Source organism: Drosophila erecta, unplaced genomic scaffold (genome assembly GCF_003286155.1).
Source record: "Drosophila erecta strain 14021-0224.00,06,07 unplaced genomic scaffold, DereRS2 tig00000021-arrow-pilon, whole genome shotgun sequence".
In the NCBI taxonomy this organism is placed as follows: domain Eukaryota; kingdom Metazoa; phylum Arthropoda; class Insecta; order Diptera; family Drosophilidae; genus Drosophila; species Drosophila erecta.
The window spans coordinates 5,753,525-5,770,809 of record NW_020825198.1 but is presented as its reverse complement, the minus strand read 5'-3'; the positions used below and the strand labels follow the sequence as shown (position 1 = coordinate 5,770,809).

Sequence of the window (17,285 nt, the reverse complement as noted above, 5' to 3'; positions counted from 1 at the left end):
ACGTTTCACTTGGGGGATCCCTTGGAACTCCAGGTTTGCCAACTCAAAAGCATATGTTTTCAAATAGTATATTTTATTATTAGGGTTTACTCTCAGACTCCAGCAGTAGATAACATAAATACACAGAAGGGGGACTTTTAGTTTATTGAAATATGTATTTATTATTTATTCTGTTGTTGTTGTATTATTTGACTTATATAGTTTGCGATTTTTTTTCGTATTCAAGCACATATGTATGTATGTATTTTTCTTGTATATTTTTTGTATCTTTTTTTTAGATGTTTTTGTTACATTTTGAAGATTTTACGATTTTTTTGTTGTGTTTTATTTGAAATGTTTTTTTTTTGTATTTTTCATGTTGGTTTTGTTGCTTTCTCGTAATAAGGATTTTTAGTTACTGTGCTGTTCATTTCTTGCATTGCATGAATGACAAAACGCCCAGCTGCCGACCACTTTGAAAATCTTTTGGGCTGCGATGGCGATGGCGCCGTTTGGCATGTCTGTCGACTATCTCATCAACCTCGATTACCCCACCCACCCGGCAGGATGTGTCCCTGTGGACCTCTATCCCCCATATATCGCCCTATATGTACGCTGATGTATAATCCTTATACAATATTAAAGTTACTATGTTTTCATGCTCTTTGTTCTGGTTTTTTGTCTGTGAGTGTCAGTGTTGCTGCTTAGTGTAAGTTCTGTTTTTTTTTTTTGTGTTTTCTCTGTTGTAGTTGTATATAACATGGCTATAATAGGACGTACTGATCCCAAATTTGTTGTTAGCTTGTTAAATGTTGTTTTTCTCTTATGTTTTCTTTTTGTTACATTTAGTTTTTGTTTCTTTAGTAATTGAAATTCATAATTTTCACAATATTTGCTCTTTGTTACCGACACACGACACGCTCATAAAGTTTTTTTTTTTTGTTTATTTTTTTGTAGTTTTTTTTCTCGTATATTTAGATTTTTTAAAAATTATTTTTTTTAATTTTCATTAAATGGTTTCAACAGATTTGGCGCAGCAAATTAAATTTGCTCTTCATCGTTACACAAAACTTTTCGTAATTTTCTTCTCTCCTGGATATTTTGTTTTTTTTTTGTGAGTTTTCGTAATGCGATTTGTTGTTGCTTTAAATAAATATTTACGATGTAGCATGTATGGTTTTGTATAATATGTTATGTAATAAGTTAATGCAACTGTCTGAATGCAACTAAAGAATTGGCAAAACAACTTGACGTGCTTATACAAGCGAAGATCAAATCATGGGAAATAATAACATTAATATTAGGTATGTTTACGTTAATGAATATGTAAAATATATATGTACTTGTAGATATAAATACTTTCTTCATGCTTCACTCCATTGATTGATTTCTTGTTTGCTGCCGCTGCTGCGACTGTTGTCCTACATAACTTGCAGTCGTAGTACAACAATTGTTCAATAAATATAAATCGTTAACAGTAAGATTGAAAGCAGTGAAAGAACATTTTTCGAGAAGTACCAAAGAATACGAGTAGATCAAGATACAGTAGAAGCAGGAACTATGCCAGCCATAGATAAATGTTAATAGAGTGTTGCATTTATACAATTTCTAACGCAATTATGCAAGGAGTTCGTTGCCATTCTAGAATAAATACTTCATAGATTATGTTGCTTGTTTCCTTGTTCTCACTTATCGCATTGGTTTTTTAATTAGTTAAATTAAAGCAAACTAGTAGAAAATAGTATACGTATACAAACGTTTTGGTTTTATCTCTCAGACACTTGGATTTCAATTTCATTTTGTTTCAAACTGGCCACAACTTGGATCACCGTTGCGTCTAGTTAAAAACAAAGCGTTACAATGGTGGAGGGGTTAGTTGGTAATATTACAAATAAGTTTCGATTTCAGACACGAAGAGCTCTCTTGTTGAGTTGCCGTTAAGTAGTTTCGTAAATATTAAATGTATGCCTTTGCTATCCATTAATATGAATTACAATCGTTTCCAATAGTGTTTGCTTGGTTCTAGGGATTATATTCGTTATAAATGTTTGTGTATATGGTAAGGGCGACAAGTTCACGTTGCTGTTAGTTTGTTGATTGGTAGCCTGCTCGGTTATGGCTTGCGTACAAGAATATATATAGCTGTAGGTAATTGTCTTTGAAGTGCATCTAATATCCTGACTTGCTTATACAACGTTTTCAGCAATCTACTCCACCAAGTTGCCTGCAAAATTCGATTTCGTTACGTAAAAACCTTCACTTAACGATGGGATATGCGCGGTCTCACCTGGAATGCGTGGATGACGGGCCAGAACGGAAAAGCCTTTGCCCTGCGGTCCCTTGGGTGCACGTATGAGGATTAAGCGCGGCACAGTGTCATCGCCGTTAAGCTTAAGGCGCGAGATCAGACGATCCGGACGATCGTTTATTTTCAGCACATTGCAAGCCGAAGACTTTCCATTGCGCTGATTAACAAAAAAAAAAATAATAATAGTTAATATGACATCAATGCAGGAAGTAGCTATTAACCCACCTGATTGGTGACCACGGAGAACTCCACGGTGTCGCCTGGATGTAAAGCGACAGTATTGCCCTGCACCTCAGACATGTGGAAGAAGAGCTTTTTGCCGTCCTCCACCTCAAAGTTGAGAAAACCAAACTGACCCTTGATGGAGTCCACAGTGGCACGCTTCTTCTGCCTTACGGCGTTTACGTTTGCTGCTCGACCACTCTCATCGATGCGGAAGCTAACGAGATCGCCCTTCTGGAGCAGATCCCTCTTGTTCACCAGACTAGTGATCCCGAATTCGTGTTGCGAAATGACAGTGGTACGTAGCTCATCGAGGATTTCAATGAGACCGGCATATTCCTGCTGGTCGGGATTGATGCAGCGCAGTGGACGAGCAACAACGCCATTGTGTGTGGTCTCCAGCACAGCCGGCTGGGGAATAGAGTTCTTTGGCAGCATACGGACATTTTCGGCCGGCAGGCAGTTTCCAGAAACGGATGTATTCCCGTTCCGGGCGAGAGTGTACTCCACCTCCTGACCCAACTCCAACCAGTTGGGATTGCCCATATAATTGCTAAAGTGAAAGAAGACCTCCTCGTCGTGAGACAAAGTCTCAATGAATCCAAAATTCTCCTTCATAACGGCTATGAAACCACGGTACACCTGACCGGCATCGGAACCGGCATGGTTGTTGTTCTCCATCTTAAACTCATCCAGATGACCCGGATTGTTGCTGCCCACGCTGCTGGTGCTGCCACCAGGGCTGCCGTGCATGACATAGCCATTCTGTAGCGAAGCATTCGAGCTGCTGCTACTGATTCCATTCGACAATCCTCCCAGCTGGTCATTTTGGTTGATATTTGGCCCAGCATTCGACTGATTAAGATGCAACTGCTGTTGCTGCTGTTGTTGCTGCTGATGCAGCGATACTTGCTGTACGTTGACGGCTATACACTCCTTGTTACGTTTGACCTATTGGTTTAAAGCACATTAAAGTATGCTCCTCGAATTTGCTTAAATTATGAATTTACCATGTAAATATCGAAGCGTACGCGCTCCCCAATCCTTGGTGGTTTTTCGCAGTCTTTAAGAAAATACATTATAGTCTTTTTAACATCGGCATGCTCGTAGGTAATCACACCGCCCTCGACGCGATCTTGAGATTTAATTGGGCTCTTGGGCGCCTCGCGAGTTACACATCCTGTTTAAAGATTTTACGAATTAGTAAAGGTTTTAACTTTGAATGGTACTGAAGAAACTTACCCTCTATGTTGCTGGCCACTAGAGTTTCAAATTGCACTGAGTTGGGCGGCAAGTGTTTAATGCGTATGGCCTGCAAACGCGAGTTATTATAGGCCAATCCAGGCTCCTGAATGACAGTGAATTCTACCTCATCGTTGATATCGATTTCGCGGCTCTACATATAACAAAGTAAATGATCGCTGACTTCAATATAACCAAAAATAATTTGTATTAGCTATTCTTACCGTATCTAAAACTTCAGTAAAGTGGAAAAATAACCGAGCCTGACGCTCTACACAGCGCAGGAATCCAAAGCCCTCCTTGAGAGAGGCGATAGTGCCCTGCTCTCGCTTCTCGCCGGAAACCTTGAAGGTCTCGTCTAATAGAGCAATCGAGGTGGCCCGCTGCAATTGATCACGCCGATCAGTGGCAAGGAGGAACTGCACCCAATCGCCGTGGCGCAGGGTGAAGTCACCCTTTTGATCCTTATCTCCAAACGGAACTTCCACCTCGGAGTAATCCAAAGCCCTGTAACGGATGCGACCAGGCAAGGGATCGTTGTTCTGGCGCACCGGGTTGTTGCGATCAAGCGACTTAAGCACCTGGCCCTTATACACCGTGCTATCCACGTCCTCGAAGATCACTGATCCCGGAGCTAGGCGCGTGATATTGCACGCAAATTCACGGCCCTGCGGGGGCACAGATGCAGACTGCATTTTCGATTGGAGGATGTTGGGATTGGTCGGATCGCCGCTGCCACTTACGCTCCGCGTCTGGATGGTGAACTCGACATCGTCACCGGGACGCAGCTCCACATTGCCCTCAGCCTCTGAGAAGTGGAAGAAAATCTCCTTGACCACATCGGCACGTTCGATAAAGCCAAACGATTCCTTCATCGAGCATACAACCCCACGATACTTAACCGGCTGGGCCGGATTTTCCAGGCGAATATGGCAGGCGCCTAGATTACCTCTGCAATGGAAAAGGTTCATTCGTTTACAATGGGCATAAAAAGGATCAATATCAATCCTTACCTTTGGTTCGTTGCGATTTGAAAGCTGACCTTGTCGCCAGCGCGCAAGTTGACATTACCTTCCACATCGTCTTTGGTATAGGGTAAAAAGAAGCATTCGCCTCGGTTCTCATAGCTTATGCGACCTGTGGTCTCGCTGGAGTTGAGCACATTGTTGGCGCTATCTGTGCGCAGCTCAGTGGTCACCGTACCGGTGACCCGCTCCTCGGAGAGAACAACCTCTGGGGCTATTTTAGATACTTGACTAGCTATCGGCTTGCCGGTGCGGCGATCATAGGTCATCTCAAACTCCACGGGATCTCCGATTTTCAAATGATCAATATTACCGCTGAATTGCGAGAAATGAAAGAAGAGACGCGCCTGCCTCTCACAGCACTGAATGAATCCATAGGAATGCTATAATTAAGACCAAACAAATAACGTAAAATTAGATATTGTGGTCGCGCGAAAGTTTCTCTCATCTACTCACCAGCAACTTTTCAATGATGCCAGTTTCCCGGGTGGTCTGGCTGGGATCTGCAGCTGCGGCCGATGAATTGCTCGACTGGGAGCCAAAAATGGATGAGCCACTGCCAGCTCCGTTAGTCAAAACGCTGTTAGACTGGAATACCCCGATTTGAGGAGGATTCTGAATGACATCGTTAACCTCGTTGGCATCAAACATTCCAATGCTCGGATGCTGTTGTTGTTGCTGCTGCTGATGTTGCTGCTGTTGTTGATGTTGCTGCTGCTGCTGTTGATGTTGCTGCTGATGTTGTTGCTGCTGCTGTTGCATATGTTGCTGCTGATGTTGATGGTGATGCATATTTTGCTGCTGCTGATGCTGCTGTTGTTGTTGTTGATGCTGCTGCTGCTGGGGCGACGGTCCCTGACCTTGCGGCTGCAGTCCCAACGTAGTAGAGTCGAGCGTAAAGGTTCCAATGGTCGGAAAAGTGGTTGGGATTCCCAGGTTGCGAATGGCATTCATGTTGAAATAACTATCGCATGGCAAGTTGTCATAGATTTCTGCAGCATTGCGGGGGAAATAAAATCAAACATTATAAGGACGAAAATAACAATATTCCAAAAAGTTAAACCCCTTTAAAATGTTTCAAGTAAGGTAAGGACTTACATAAACTACATTAATAATAGACCCAATATTGGACTTACCTTCGCCAGTACGGTACACCTTCGATTGGGTATTCATGTTTGATTGATTGGTTTGATTGGATATTAACGAACAAAGAAAAATGCTGATAAGGACTAGCAAATTGGAGACTGGTTCTTGACGATGGTGATTGCGATGTTATAGGTATTATTGGGTGGTCAGTGGTTTAATCCGATCAACCGATAATGGATGCGAATGACGAGAACGATTGGAACGAGAGTTAAAGTTGAAAATTGCAGAAAGCGCGAAAAATTATCGAAAACAGATTTGTTGATCTCACTTGTGTTTAATTTTGTTTTAATGATATATTTTTTTTAAAGTTTTTTTCGTGTACTTTTATATCAAAGAGAAAAAACTAAGCAATAAATACGTATTTGTTTTTTATTTGTTTGTTTTGTTTTTTGTGTATATATATTTTGGCTAAACACTGGCACAAGAGGCACTGAAATTCCTTGTCTTCGAAGTTAATAAAAATTTTTGTCTTTTTTTGAGGGCATGCCCCGCAAAAAATGTGGTTATTTTACTTAGCTTTCCTTTTCTGTGGTTGGTTTGTTTGTTTGTTTTTTGTGTTCCTTGTTATTTTGTGTTTTTATTTCTTGTAAAAAATGCCGACAAATATTGTAACGTTGTTGGTTTGTTTTGGTAGTTTGAAGTTCCTTCCTGGGTCTGTTGTAGTTTGTTTTTTTTTCTAAAGTTGTTGTTCTTTAAATATTTTTTGCTTGTTTTGTGTATTCAAAATATTGTGGTTTCACGATGAAAATGCATACCAGCTGCTGCCGTTGGTGTTTTTTGTTTTTGTTCGAGTTTTGAATTATTATTGAATTATTGCATTTTGTTTGAAATGATTTTGGTTGTTTTATTTTTTTTATTTTTACTTTAGTTTTACTAGAAAAATACACTGGGAATACTTTTTACTTTTGGGTTAGATTAGCTTTGTTTGATATTTGAATATTTTGTGTGATTTGCTTGATTATATTGTTTTCTATTTAGTATACATATATATAATATATATTTTGTAGGCAATCGTTGTGGTTTATAGGAAGTAGTAGTGATTTTTTTATTTACTTTCGAATACCTTTAGTACAACGATGATTTTTGGGGGACGAGGTTTAAATCTCCTTCTTCCTCTTCTCGGGACTTCCGTTTCCGGTTCCTCACTTTCTTTCTCTCTCTCTTTCTTTCTGTGTCGATTTCCTTTTTTGTTTCGCTGTACGTTGCTATTACTTTTCGGTTGCACGATTTGTATAATTTGTTTTTTTTTGTTGCTGTTTTATTGCTGTTTCATTTACTATTCACTAAGCAAAAATTATGAGTTTTAAGGTTTTTTTTTTGTTTTTATATATGTATATAATAGATATAGGACACCCGTTATGTAAAGTTATCCTCGCTCATTTACTATGTTGAACTTTAAGTCTACGATTTATTTTGTTTTGTTTAAATATATATATATTTTGAATGCGTTTTGAAGTCTTTTCATAACCTAAGGTTTTTATTTTTGCTTTGTGTTGGTTGGTTTTGTTATTTATTCACTTATTCCTTTGTTTTGTTTTTGTTTTCTCGGTTGACCCTCACTAGATTTAAGCTTAGTTTAATAGTTTATATAATATAATATATAATATACTATAGTATATATGTATCGAAGTCCTTTAAGATATCACGAATTTGTTTCAATGTTTTTTATCTTTTCATTTGCATTTGCTCTTAAGTGTAAAGTTGTTGTTGGTTTAAGATGTTTTTCTGCTTTCTGCTTCCTCTTTCGCTCCTTCTTCTTCGCCTATTGTTAAAAATTACGGGTTTTTCCTTTCATTTCATTAGAGATTTTTTTGTTGTTTTTCTTTGCGTTTTTTCCTTTTTTGTTTATTTAAATTTATAAATTTACAGTAATTATCACAGAGTTGTTAAATCTTTCTTTGAATTTGTTTTGTTTTTCTTTTCTCCGTTTTACTTCCGTTTGTTGCAGTTGCTTTTGCTGTTTTAGACTTTTAACATTTCTCACTAGGTACACTTATAAAAAAACTGAATTGAAAACTAGTAAAAAACAATGTTTTATTGGAAAAAATAAAAACTGTTGTTTTGGCACAAGGCCGCAGTTTTGAATTTGTTATGTGTTCTCTATATATATTTTTTAATCCGTTTATTTTTCTTTTCACTAATTTATTGTTTTTTTTTTATTATTAAATTTATTGGCTAAGTTAAATTGCTGGTGTTGTTGTTGTAGGTCTGTGTAAAACGTGACTTAAAACTTATAGAATTCTTGTAGATTTTTGGTTTTAAATGTTTTCTTTATTGTTACCGTTATTTTTTAGTATATATTTTTTATTCACACTTTTTTTGCGGCACAATTGTTGCTTAATCGGTTCTATCCAGCTCTCCTTGCTTCTTTCTCCGTTTATCGCTCTGTCTTTCACTTCCCTTTCGCCCTTTTGGGCTTTTATCAGTTATTTTTCGACTTAATTTCTAGCAGTGTTTTTTTTATGTTTAGTTTAATAATTTAGATTGATGTTGCGTTTTAAATTAAATCGTTTTTAATATGTTTAAATTATTTGTTGTTGATTTACTCCCGGTTATTTTGTACTTTAAAACATTAATTCAGTTGTTTGTTGGTTGTTTGTTTGTTGTTGTTGCTGCTTTTGTAGCTCGGTTGTTGTTGTCTTAATTAAAATTAATTAGCAAATTGAATTCACTCTGACTTAACAACAAAAAATTCGTAATTAAATAAAGCTTTTCAGGAAAAATAATGAGGAATTTTGGGATTTATTTAGCGATTTTCCAAGTGTATTTTTTGCGGTTTAGCTTGAATTGTTTTTTTTTTTTGTTTTTGTTTTATTCGAGAGTCCGAACGCCGAAGCGCCGTTGCCTTTAATTTCACGTTAGTTTCGTTTCCCGTTGCTTTTTTGTTTTCAGTGCTTTTGCCGTTTTCTTGTTAAACTCCGTTTTACTTGCTCCTTCGTGGGTTGCCTTTTATTTTGTTATAGCTTTTCTTTTTATTATTTATTTGTTGGTGCTTTTGAGTATTGACGAGTTAATTTCACAGCGTTTCAATTTGTTTGGTTTTTTGTTGGTTTTGTTGTTGGTTTATTTGAAAGTCTTCGTTTCAAGCTTGGCTTGTTTTTTATTTTGTTTGTTGTTTTGTTTTCTTTTTTTATTTGCGCAGTCGCTTTATCTCCCTCTCTCTGTCTCTGTCTGTCTCGCTCACACCGACGGGCGGCGTACAAATTCTCGTTTTTTTTCCTGTTTTGTGTGGTTTTCTTTGCAAAGCAAACGAAACAAAAACAAAGAAGAGTCCAAAAAACTTAAAAAGTTTTTGTTTGAGTTTTTCCTTTTGAGCTATGTTGTTGTTTGTTTTTTTTTATGTATTTCTGCTGTAACTTTCAATTATTTGCGATTTATATTTGTATGTATTATTTTTTGATTCGTTTTCGATGGTTTTTTTATTTTTATATCATATTTGTTGTTGTATTTTTATATTATTATTATTTTTGTTCAGATTATGATGAAAGTGATGTCAAAACGGAGTTTTAGTTACAAAAGCTGTTGGGTGAGAAAAAGAGAAAAGTGGAAACGATTAGGACATATTTTTTACAACTTTTGTTTTTTTTTATTTTTGGCTACTGAAATCTACACCGAAAAAGTCTTGCTGCAGTTTTATCGATTTTTCAGTGTTGCAAATGGAGAGATTTTTGCCTGCCGGAAAAAATTGCACACACACTGACTCAAGCTACTACGAACACACACATGTACGCCCATACACACGCACACGCAATTGCAATTGTAAACTATTTTTACACATTATTGTTGTGGTTTTTTGCGTAAAATTAGCAAGTCCGCCGACTGCACACACACATGCACAGTCACCCAAGTGCCAAGTTGTTAAAAAAAACGAATCTTCTTCCTCAACTTTTTTTTGGGCTGCAAATTTGGTACCCCCAAACACACACACACACACGAGCACAGGCGTAGAAAATCTGGCTGAGCATCGAGAAAAACGTTATTTCGCCATTAAAAATCTGATTTCCCTAACACTTTTGATGTTTTTTCATCACAGTTTTGTTCGCGGCACATTTTCTGCATATTTTCGTTCCGAATTTGAGTTAAATAATAGTCCCATTCGAAGCGAACGAGAATTTTCTGGACCAGCCACACGTACCACACGACAGCACAACAACTGCTAGCGGGCGCCATATTTGCCGACAGAGCGATGGCAGTGTTGGAAAGTGCGCGATGTGAGGGTCAATTGTGACGTCAGTGGTCATGGGAGTAGAAGCAGGGCTCTCTTAGCTACGTTTGCATACATTTTTGTAATCCCAACTTTGACTATTTAACATTAGCTTAGTTCTATCTAGTTCTAGCCTTAATAAAATGTCTGATAAAAAAGGAATATCGAGTTTTAAAACTGTGTGATTAAATGATGAATTGGATGCATTTCTCTTGTAATATTTTTACATTTAATAACAACCAAACTTAGCTCATGAAATCAGTTGAAATGTATTAGTTTTAACTGCTTCAATCCAAGACAAGAACCTTCGTTAACAGTCTCAAACTTAAGCCAGTCGCAAAACATTAAAAACTAATTTTGCTGATATATTGGTTAAAACAAATGAAACGATAAATTTTAAATACTTTTCTGATTATTGAATAAAATGTTTAAAAAAATTTGTAAATAAATAAGTTATAAAGGCTTTATATATTTTCCAAGCCTTAGAAATGAATATTTAGTTAAATCAAAATTTTTCGGAATTTTTTTTCGAATTTTGTTATTATTTTCAATTCATTAGATTCCTTTAAATATTCCACAGAAAAGCATATAAGTTTCAAGTCCTCCTGGGTCTTTTAACGAATTTTATTTACGGCATCTTAAGCAGCTCCCTAATTGCTTAATCCATAATTAACTTAAATGGTATTCTTTCGTATGATAATGGGATCCAATTGGTTATCCTTAAACAGATTAAAGATTACAATTTACAAAATCTAGTTAATTGGTTACTGTGCCTTTTATACAATCGACAGTGCAAAATGTTATCAACATGATTAGATTATCAAAACGCCCTCTCTAAATATAAATCTGGGCTAATTATAGTCAAAAAGATTTAATATCCTGTTTTATTAAAGATTATAGTTTTTACGTAACGAGCACTTCGATTTGGTCATACAATAAATTGCATCTGGTTTTGCATACTTCAGGGTTAGTTAATTTTTCGGCTTGCATTACATTTCTATACACATTTGAAAAAGGTCCAAAGTTTGGTCTCTGTGTAGTTCTGAGAATATATTTCAAACAGATATTTTTGTGACAGTAATTTGTATGTGGTGCAGTTATATGGAATATAAATAAATACGATTTTATGTATGTACAGCGATATCTAAAATTTTTAAAAACATATAAGCTGGACTGTCTCTGCGTCCCAGTTAAATTGTTCAGATTGCTTTAATACATGTCGAAATTCATTTAAAGACAAACTGTTTAACATTTTTATCTTACTGGCGAAATCAAGAATTTTGGGCATAACATGGTCTTGAATATCAATCAAAATGTCAAGAATTATTGGCAGTTCGTCCACTCACGTGCAACACAAACGGACACGGTTATTTTACAAATGTTAAGTACAATAAGCAAAACTGAAACCAAAACCTAAATGTAAATGCTGAATGAGTTTTACGTACACAATAACTGTGTAGGTAATAGCTAATGTTACATATTATTTTCTTCTCTTTCACTTAAGAACTATGCAAATATTTGCAATTAACTAAGAAAACAAGTTGCGGCAAGGCGGTAATTGGGATTCCAGCTTAGGGCTTGCTGTCAAAGCCAGCGAAATCTGAGGCCTCCGACTCATCGTCATCCTTCTCGACGCCGATGCAGTGGATTCCCGTCCGCAGCATAGGTGTTCCTTTGCCCTTTCCCAACACTCGGGCGGCGATCACCAGCTGTAGCAGCTCCTTGGCGTTGGATGAGCTGACTATGTGAAGGACCTCGCGCAGCAGCTTCTCCTTGTAGGCAAAGAACTCGATTTTCATCTCGAAAAAGTCGTGTTCGTCGTGCTTGGTGCCCTCGAACTCCGTGATCCTGCAGTGCAAACTCGGTGTGGCGCTGATCACCGGCTCAAACTTGCTGGCCAGCGTCTTGGCATCGCCGAAAAGCGACGTTGGCAGCTTCAGCTCGATCAGGTAGCGATGTCTGATCTGCAGAAAGCCCAGGCTCACCACAATCGTGTCGCCCGACCTCTGATATGTCACACAGCTGTCCGATTCGAAGTCATCCTTGACCGTGTTCGTGTCGAAGTGCACATGGTGGTCTGGAAAAATAAAGGTAATTGTAAGATTTTGTATTCAGAAAATAAATCTTAATATTACAATTATATGACTTGATTTATGCATCTAATGACTGATGGTTCTATAGTATGTCAACGTTGAAAAACATTTTAATTAAATGTAGATTCTTAAAGTTACCTCTGAGGAAATTATGTATAATATGTTATTTTATATTTCATAGTCGTGTCTGCCATAAGCCATCTTCAAACCTGACCTCTTACAAGTTACGGCAGTAGAGTTTCATCGTTTTCCCAAGCTGTTTGCATGTTTGCTAATTGTAAATTTACACAGAATTTAATTGAGTATCTTATTTGTTAAATAATGAAAAATTGTGCCTCTCGGAGCCGAAGGTCAGTCAGGTAGCCAGGTAAAATCGAGTGAAATTACCCTAGCAAGTCAAATATTCCGAGATAAACAAGCTAGCAAACTCGGGCTCGCCTCAAGTAAATTCACTCCAGCGGCATTCGCAGCGGAAGTTGCGTGTAAGCGTGTAATTAAACGCCCCTACCACTTCCCCCCTTGCATGCACTGTGAGAAAAATTGCACTTATTTAAGCACTGAATAATAGGTAAGTATTTTTCTAATTATCGTTCTACAACGTTGCCTATTTTACTGCATGATTTGCGATGCTAGTTCTTTAATGCAGTTTATTTTAAGGATTCTAGTTGATTTACTAAAGTTAACAATATATTTTCCCAATGTTCTCTGTGTAAGAACAGCAGAATAAATGCTGAGTCGAGGAACTGGACTCTCTGAGGGCTCAAATCACATTAAAACTGGGTCAATTGGGACCAAGTGCATGAAATGATGTTAAGAGATTCAAAGCGTCGAATTTCGCGCTGACAATAGCACTTGGATGGAATTTATAAATGAAGTGTCTTCTGCCAGCATTTAATTGTTGCTAACACATGGCAATTGTGAGGTAACAATGATGAATAAGCGAAGCATTGCCAAAAAAATGTGAACAAGGTGTTGAGAAATAGATATATGTATGCACAATACAAATAAATATACGCGCAATGTTTAGCACATAAATCAGCCTTATATTTGCACTCAAAACAGAAAAGTTTTTATTTGATTTACAAATAAACATTGCAAATAACCGTAGAGAAAATAATGTTTAGCTGAAAAGTGATCTGCTAGTAGGTTCTCTCGTATTTTGAGTTGAATTATTATACTAAATCACAATTATATTTAGCGCTAGAAACTTACTAAGCGCTTCTTGCTAATGACTGACATGGGTTATCGCATACTAAAAATGAGTTAATGATTTTCAATAGACCGATTGCTTTATCTTCCAATTAACAAAACGCTGACAAGTGTTTCTGCAGCTCTAAAAATTTAACAGCTCGTTTACTATCAGATTTTCGATCTCAACCGAGCAATGCCCTGAAATATCTAAAAAGTCGCCTACTTAATCATAGGCGATTGCCTCAGATATTGTTTGCCATATCTCATGGCCCCCAAAAAGTTGACTCTTGGCTAAAAATAAAACCCTTGTCTAGTTGGTCATGGCACTGGCAACGGAAATTGTGGCAAAAGTTTGTTCTTTTCGGAAAAGTATTTCTACAGAAATTTGGAAACTCAGACAGTGCGTTTCAAAAAAGTAAGATCTGAGCGAAATACGTACCTAATTATTGGTAACTTTCGCCCTAATTAGCTTATTCTACATTTGTATATTCGTTTTTGAACTAACTTTTTCAATTTGAAACGTGCTGTATGTTTGTTTTGCGTTTTCAAATAGATATTTTATTTTGCTCGGTGTTCTGGTGTCGCAACGATTGGAATGTCTGCGCAAATGGTTGATATTTTATTTTCCTTTTCTTCTCTACCATTTCGGCTGTATTCTTTTGTTTATTTGGCTGATCGCCCGCTCAGCAGAACGTAATAATTCAATTTTGCACTTTAATGTGCAGGAAATGGACATGATTTTTATGTGTAATTTATTTAATTTTTGCCGTAAACGCAGACGTATGCGAAATTGAAGCAATTTTCCGGTTGCTCCTTGGCCGCTTCGCAGTATGTAAGCAATTCATTGTAATCCAACTTAATCTGCTTAAAGCCGCCTCCACAATGGAGGCAACATTTTCACAATGCCAATTCATCCGGTCTTTTTATAAATTTCACTTGGAAGTCATGCGCCTCACTTAAAAATCTGGCTGAATGAAAAGCGCTCGGTCTCACGTGCCCTCCAATCACCATTGATTACCCATTAATGGAAATTCACAATCAACTGCCATCGATATTCAAATTCAAATTTGTGCACAGGCAACTTTTTCGGGATTTCGTTGCGGCACACAATTTTTGTATAGAGATAAATTATCTGATGCATATCTGACAGATTGTCTACCAATTGAATTCTCGTTGGCTTTCGCTATGTATCTCAATTGGTTCGTTTACTTGAAATTAAAGCATGGAAAATGTGAGAGAAACTTCATGCAGGATCTGGGTATATAGATCTATAAGGAGGTGGTATTTAGAGAATCTTCGAATTTAAGGAGGTTTTTTGAAGGTCTGGTGCTAGTTATATATTTAGTTCATGATCCAAAGACATTCAGTTAAAAACTGCTGCCATAACAGTTCCTGATTGAATATTTTCCGGCATGCTTGCCCAATTTGTCCAGCACTTCACTCCCTCACATGCGGCATTATATAACTTTGAGCCATCAAATATAATGTTCATATACTTTTATTGTTGGACAGTACTTGTGGGTCTGCCCCTTAGCAAATGCAGGTGCTTCCCTGTTGGGGGATGCCATAAAAAGGCCACCATTCGCCGTACGTGCCAAATCGCATATAAAATATAGAAAATGCCTTATGCCATATGCCAAATGCAAAACGAGAACGAACTGCAAACATGCATAACAATATGTAAGTTGTTTATTTCAGATTGCCTCTCGAATCAAAACAATTGAAAAGGTGTCCGTGCCCCAATGAGACAAATATCAATCACAAACCACTCGATGGGGCTGTGGGTGGTGGGTGGCCAAAGCGGTGCTCCCTCATGCAACAAAAACAACGTGCCTGCAGGCATCCAACGCGTCTATAAATAGCCCAACTCATGAGGATTGCACAATTGCATATCACGTTTTAGAACACATAATAACAACAACAAATAACAATGAAAACCTCGGCTGGCGGTCAGGTTATATGCAATTTAATAAGCCCAATGGAAGGCGTCCGTTGATGGTTTTATCTCTGGGGTGTCGAGAGTACAATTCCTGGGGCGGGCGCCGAATAAATTTGCAATTAGCATTGCTCATAAAACGCTGGGCAAACATTGTACTCGTAAAGCACTAACTCACGTCAATTTGCATGGCTGGGCGATAAGCGTAAGGAAAAACAAATTTATTAAATACTATACAAGCCAGTAACAAGTACAATAATTTGAAAGATCCGCCGAGCTCGTAGATCGCTATTATATCACGTTCAAACATTTTGTGTTTGTTTTCGCCATATATTATTCGCGAAAACGGATCGAATATAACTGCCACTTGAAATGGCCCCTCAAAAAGTCTGATAGCCCCTAATTGATGAAGAAAGTGTGTGAACCAAGCAATGAAAACTATTTTCGTTTTCCATGTGCTTGCTGCCCACAATTCATTAGCTTCTGTCAGTGGATCATAAATTAAAATTAATCTAAGACAATTTAAGAAGGCTGCAACAGGCTGATAAAAATTCTGGTCGAGCGTCGCTTGAAAAGCGATAAGGAAACCCATTTAAGTCACGCGAATAGCGACAAAGTAGGCGAAATGGTCATGAAAATGAAAACCATCGATTGCGCGCCAACAAAAGTGGGTGGTAGGTGGTCAAAATTGGCTTAGCTTTGGCCATGAACAAATATTATTTTTAATATTGCGGCAGAAAACCAGGAAGAAGAGGTCAAAGATCAACAATAGCGGAAAATCGAATGTGTGAAGTGAACGGGAAGGAAATGGCCAAAACACTCGTGCATACTTACACTGAACGAATTAATGGCTTACAAGCACAAATGTGCCAAAGCATTGAAATGTATTTAACGTATTTCTAATAAAATTTATAAATTTGACCAAAAGAAGGCATGTTAATCTTAATTTTGCTTTGCGTACTTCAATTCAGATGGCAACCACTTATCGGCAATTTTATCAAGGAAATATGCATGTCATTCATTTGGGTTTACTCATTCAAAGTTACACATTCAATAACTTCGAAATAGAATGTTCTGCATGGCGCACTTATTATTCGAATTGTTTGCCCAAACTTTTTTCAGTGCACTCCCAGCTGCATGACGGCTTCCCAGCCAAGAAGTGCAGCTGTGCTGAATCGCAGAAAAGGTCAGCAAACAGGCGATTGCCCTGAGTGGCCTGGCCTGCCTAAATTTAGCTCACTCTTCCTATTCCGACCATTCCAATTAAACCGAATTAATCGCCAAAATCCACGCGCAATTACCCCCACTTACCCTTTTTCCATTCTACCCAAGGAGCTAGAGCCCAAGACGCCGCCTTTTCCTAATGATATTTTAACGCACTTAAAGTGCTTTCCATGCAAATATTGGGCGCCGCTTAATGGCCAAACAAATGAGTTGGGCAAACAATAGCGACAAACGGAGTTACTAATTCTTACCTTGATGCTCCACATTTTCAATGGACTCGTCGCACATTTTGAGGATCCACAAAATTGCAGCTCTTGATTTGGTGGGGTTTTCTTTTTTGGTGGGAGCGTTAAATGCCAGTCGTGTTGTTTACACTGAGAATTTAAATAGACGACGAGCTTGCTCAGAATTTCCCGATTTTCGCCGCGAGGTGATTTAAATCAGAATCCAAAAACGACGAAAAACAAAATAAACAATAGTGGTGGTGGGTCTGTCGATTGTTCGTGGCTATCGATGGCGCCGAGTCGATAGTCATCTTCTGGCTTCCCTCTTCTGCCGCAATGGCGCTTTGGTGCACTGCTTTAACAGGAATGTTAAGTACATTGGGGATATTCAATAGTCCGTTGAATTGTTCAAATTAAACACTAATTTATGCAATCGCATTTATTAAAAGGTAACCTTCAAGAGCTATACAAGTAAATTTGTAAATTTGTCC

The 17,285-nt window shown here is 37.7% G+C and overlaps 2 protein-coding genes and 1 long non-coding RNA gene across 3 annotated transcripts; all 3 read right to left on the bottom strand.

The window, feature by feature from the left end:
* Positions 1-698: 698 nt before the first annotated feature.
* LOC6545673 (cold shock domain-containing protein E1) lies at positions 699-6,741 on the bottom strand. The gene is made up of 9 exons (XM_001971619.3): positions 5,913-6,741; positions 5,233-5,768; positions 4,765-5,159; positions 3,976-4,702; positions 3,752-3,905; positions 3,520-3,689; positions 2,513-3,460; positions 2,267-2,444; positions 699-2,203 (listed from the first exon to the last, which is right to left on the bottom strand). The coding sequence occupies exons 1-9, from the start codon at positions 5,947-5,949 to the stop codon at positions 2,187-2,189; spliced, it is 3,162 nt and encodes a 1,053-aa protein (XP_001971655.2). The 5' UTR covers positions 5,950-6,741; the 3' UTR covers positions 699-2,186.
* A 2,651-nt stretch (positions 6,742-9,392) lies between these two features.
* Positions 9,393-10,121, bottom strand: LOC113563866. The gene is made up of 2 exons (XR_003407640.1): positions 10,058-10,121; positions 9,393-9,441 (listed from the first exon to the last, which is right to left on the bottom strand). It is a non-coding gene; the product is annotated as an uncharacterized LOC113563866 (long non-coding RNA).
* A 594-nt stretch (positions 10,122-10,715) lies between these two features.
* On the bottom strand, positions 10,716-17,097 carry LOC6545672 (UPF0687 protein C20orf27 homolog). The gene is made up of 2 exons (XM_001971618.3): positions 16,822-17,097; positions 10,716-12,203 (listed from the first exon to the last, which is right to left on the bottom strand). Exons 1-2 carry the CDS (start codon positions 16,856-16,858, stop codon positions 11,698-11,700), a joined length of 543 nt encoding a protein of 180 aa, XP_001971654.1. The 5' UTR covers positions 16,859-17,097; the 3' UTR covers positions 10,716-11,697.
* Positions 17,098-17,285: the final 188 nt, after the last annotated feature.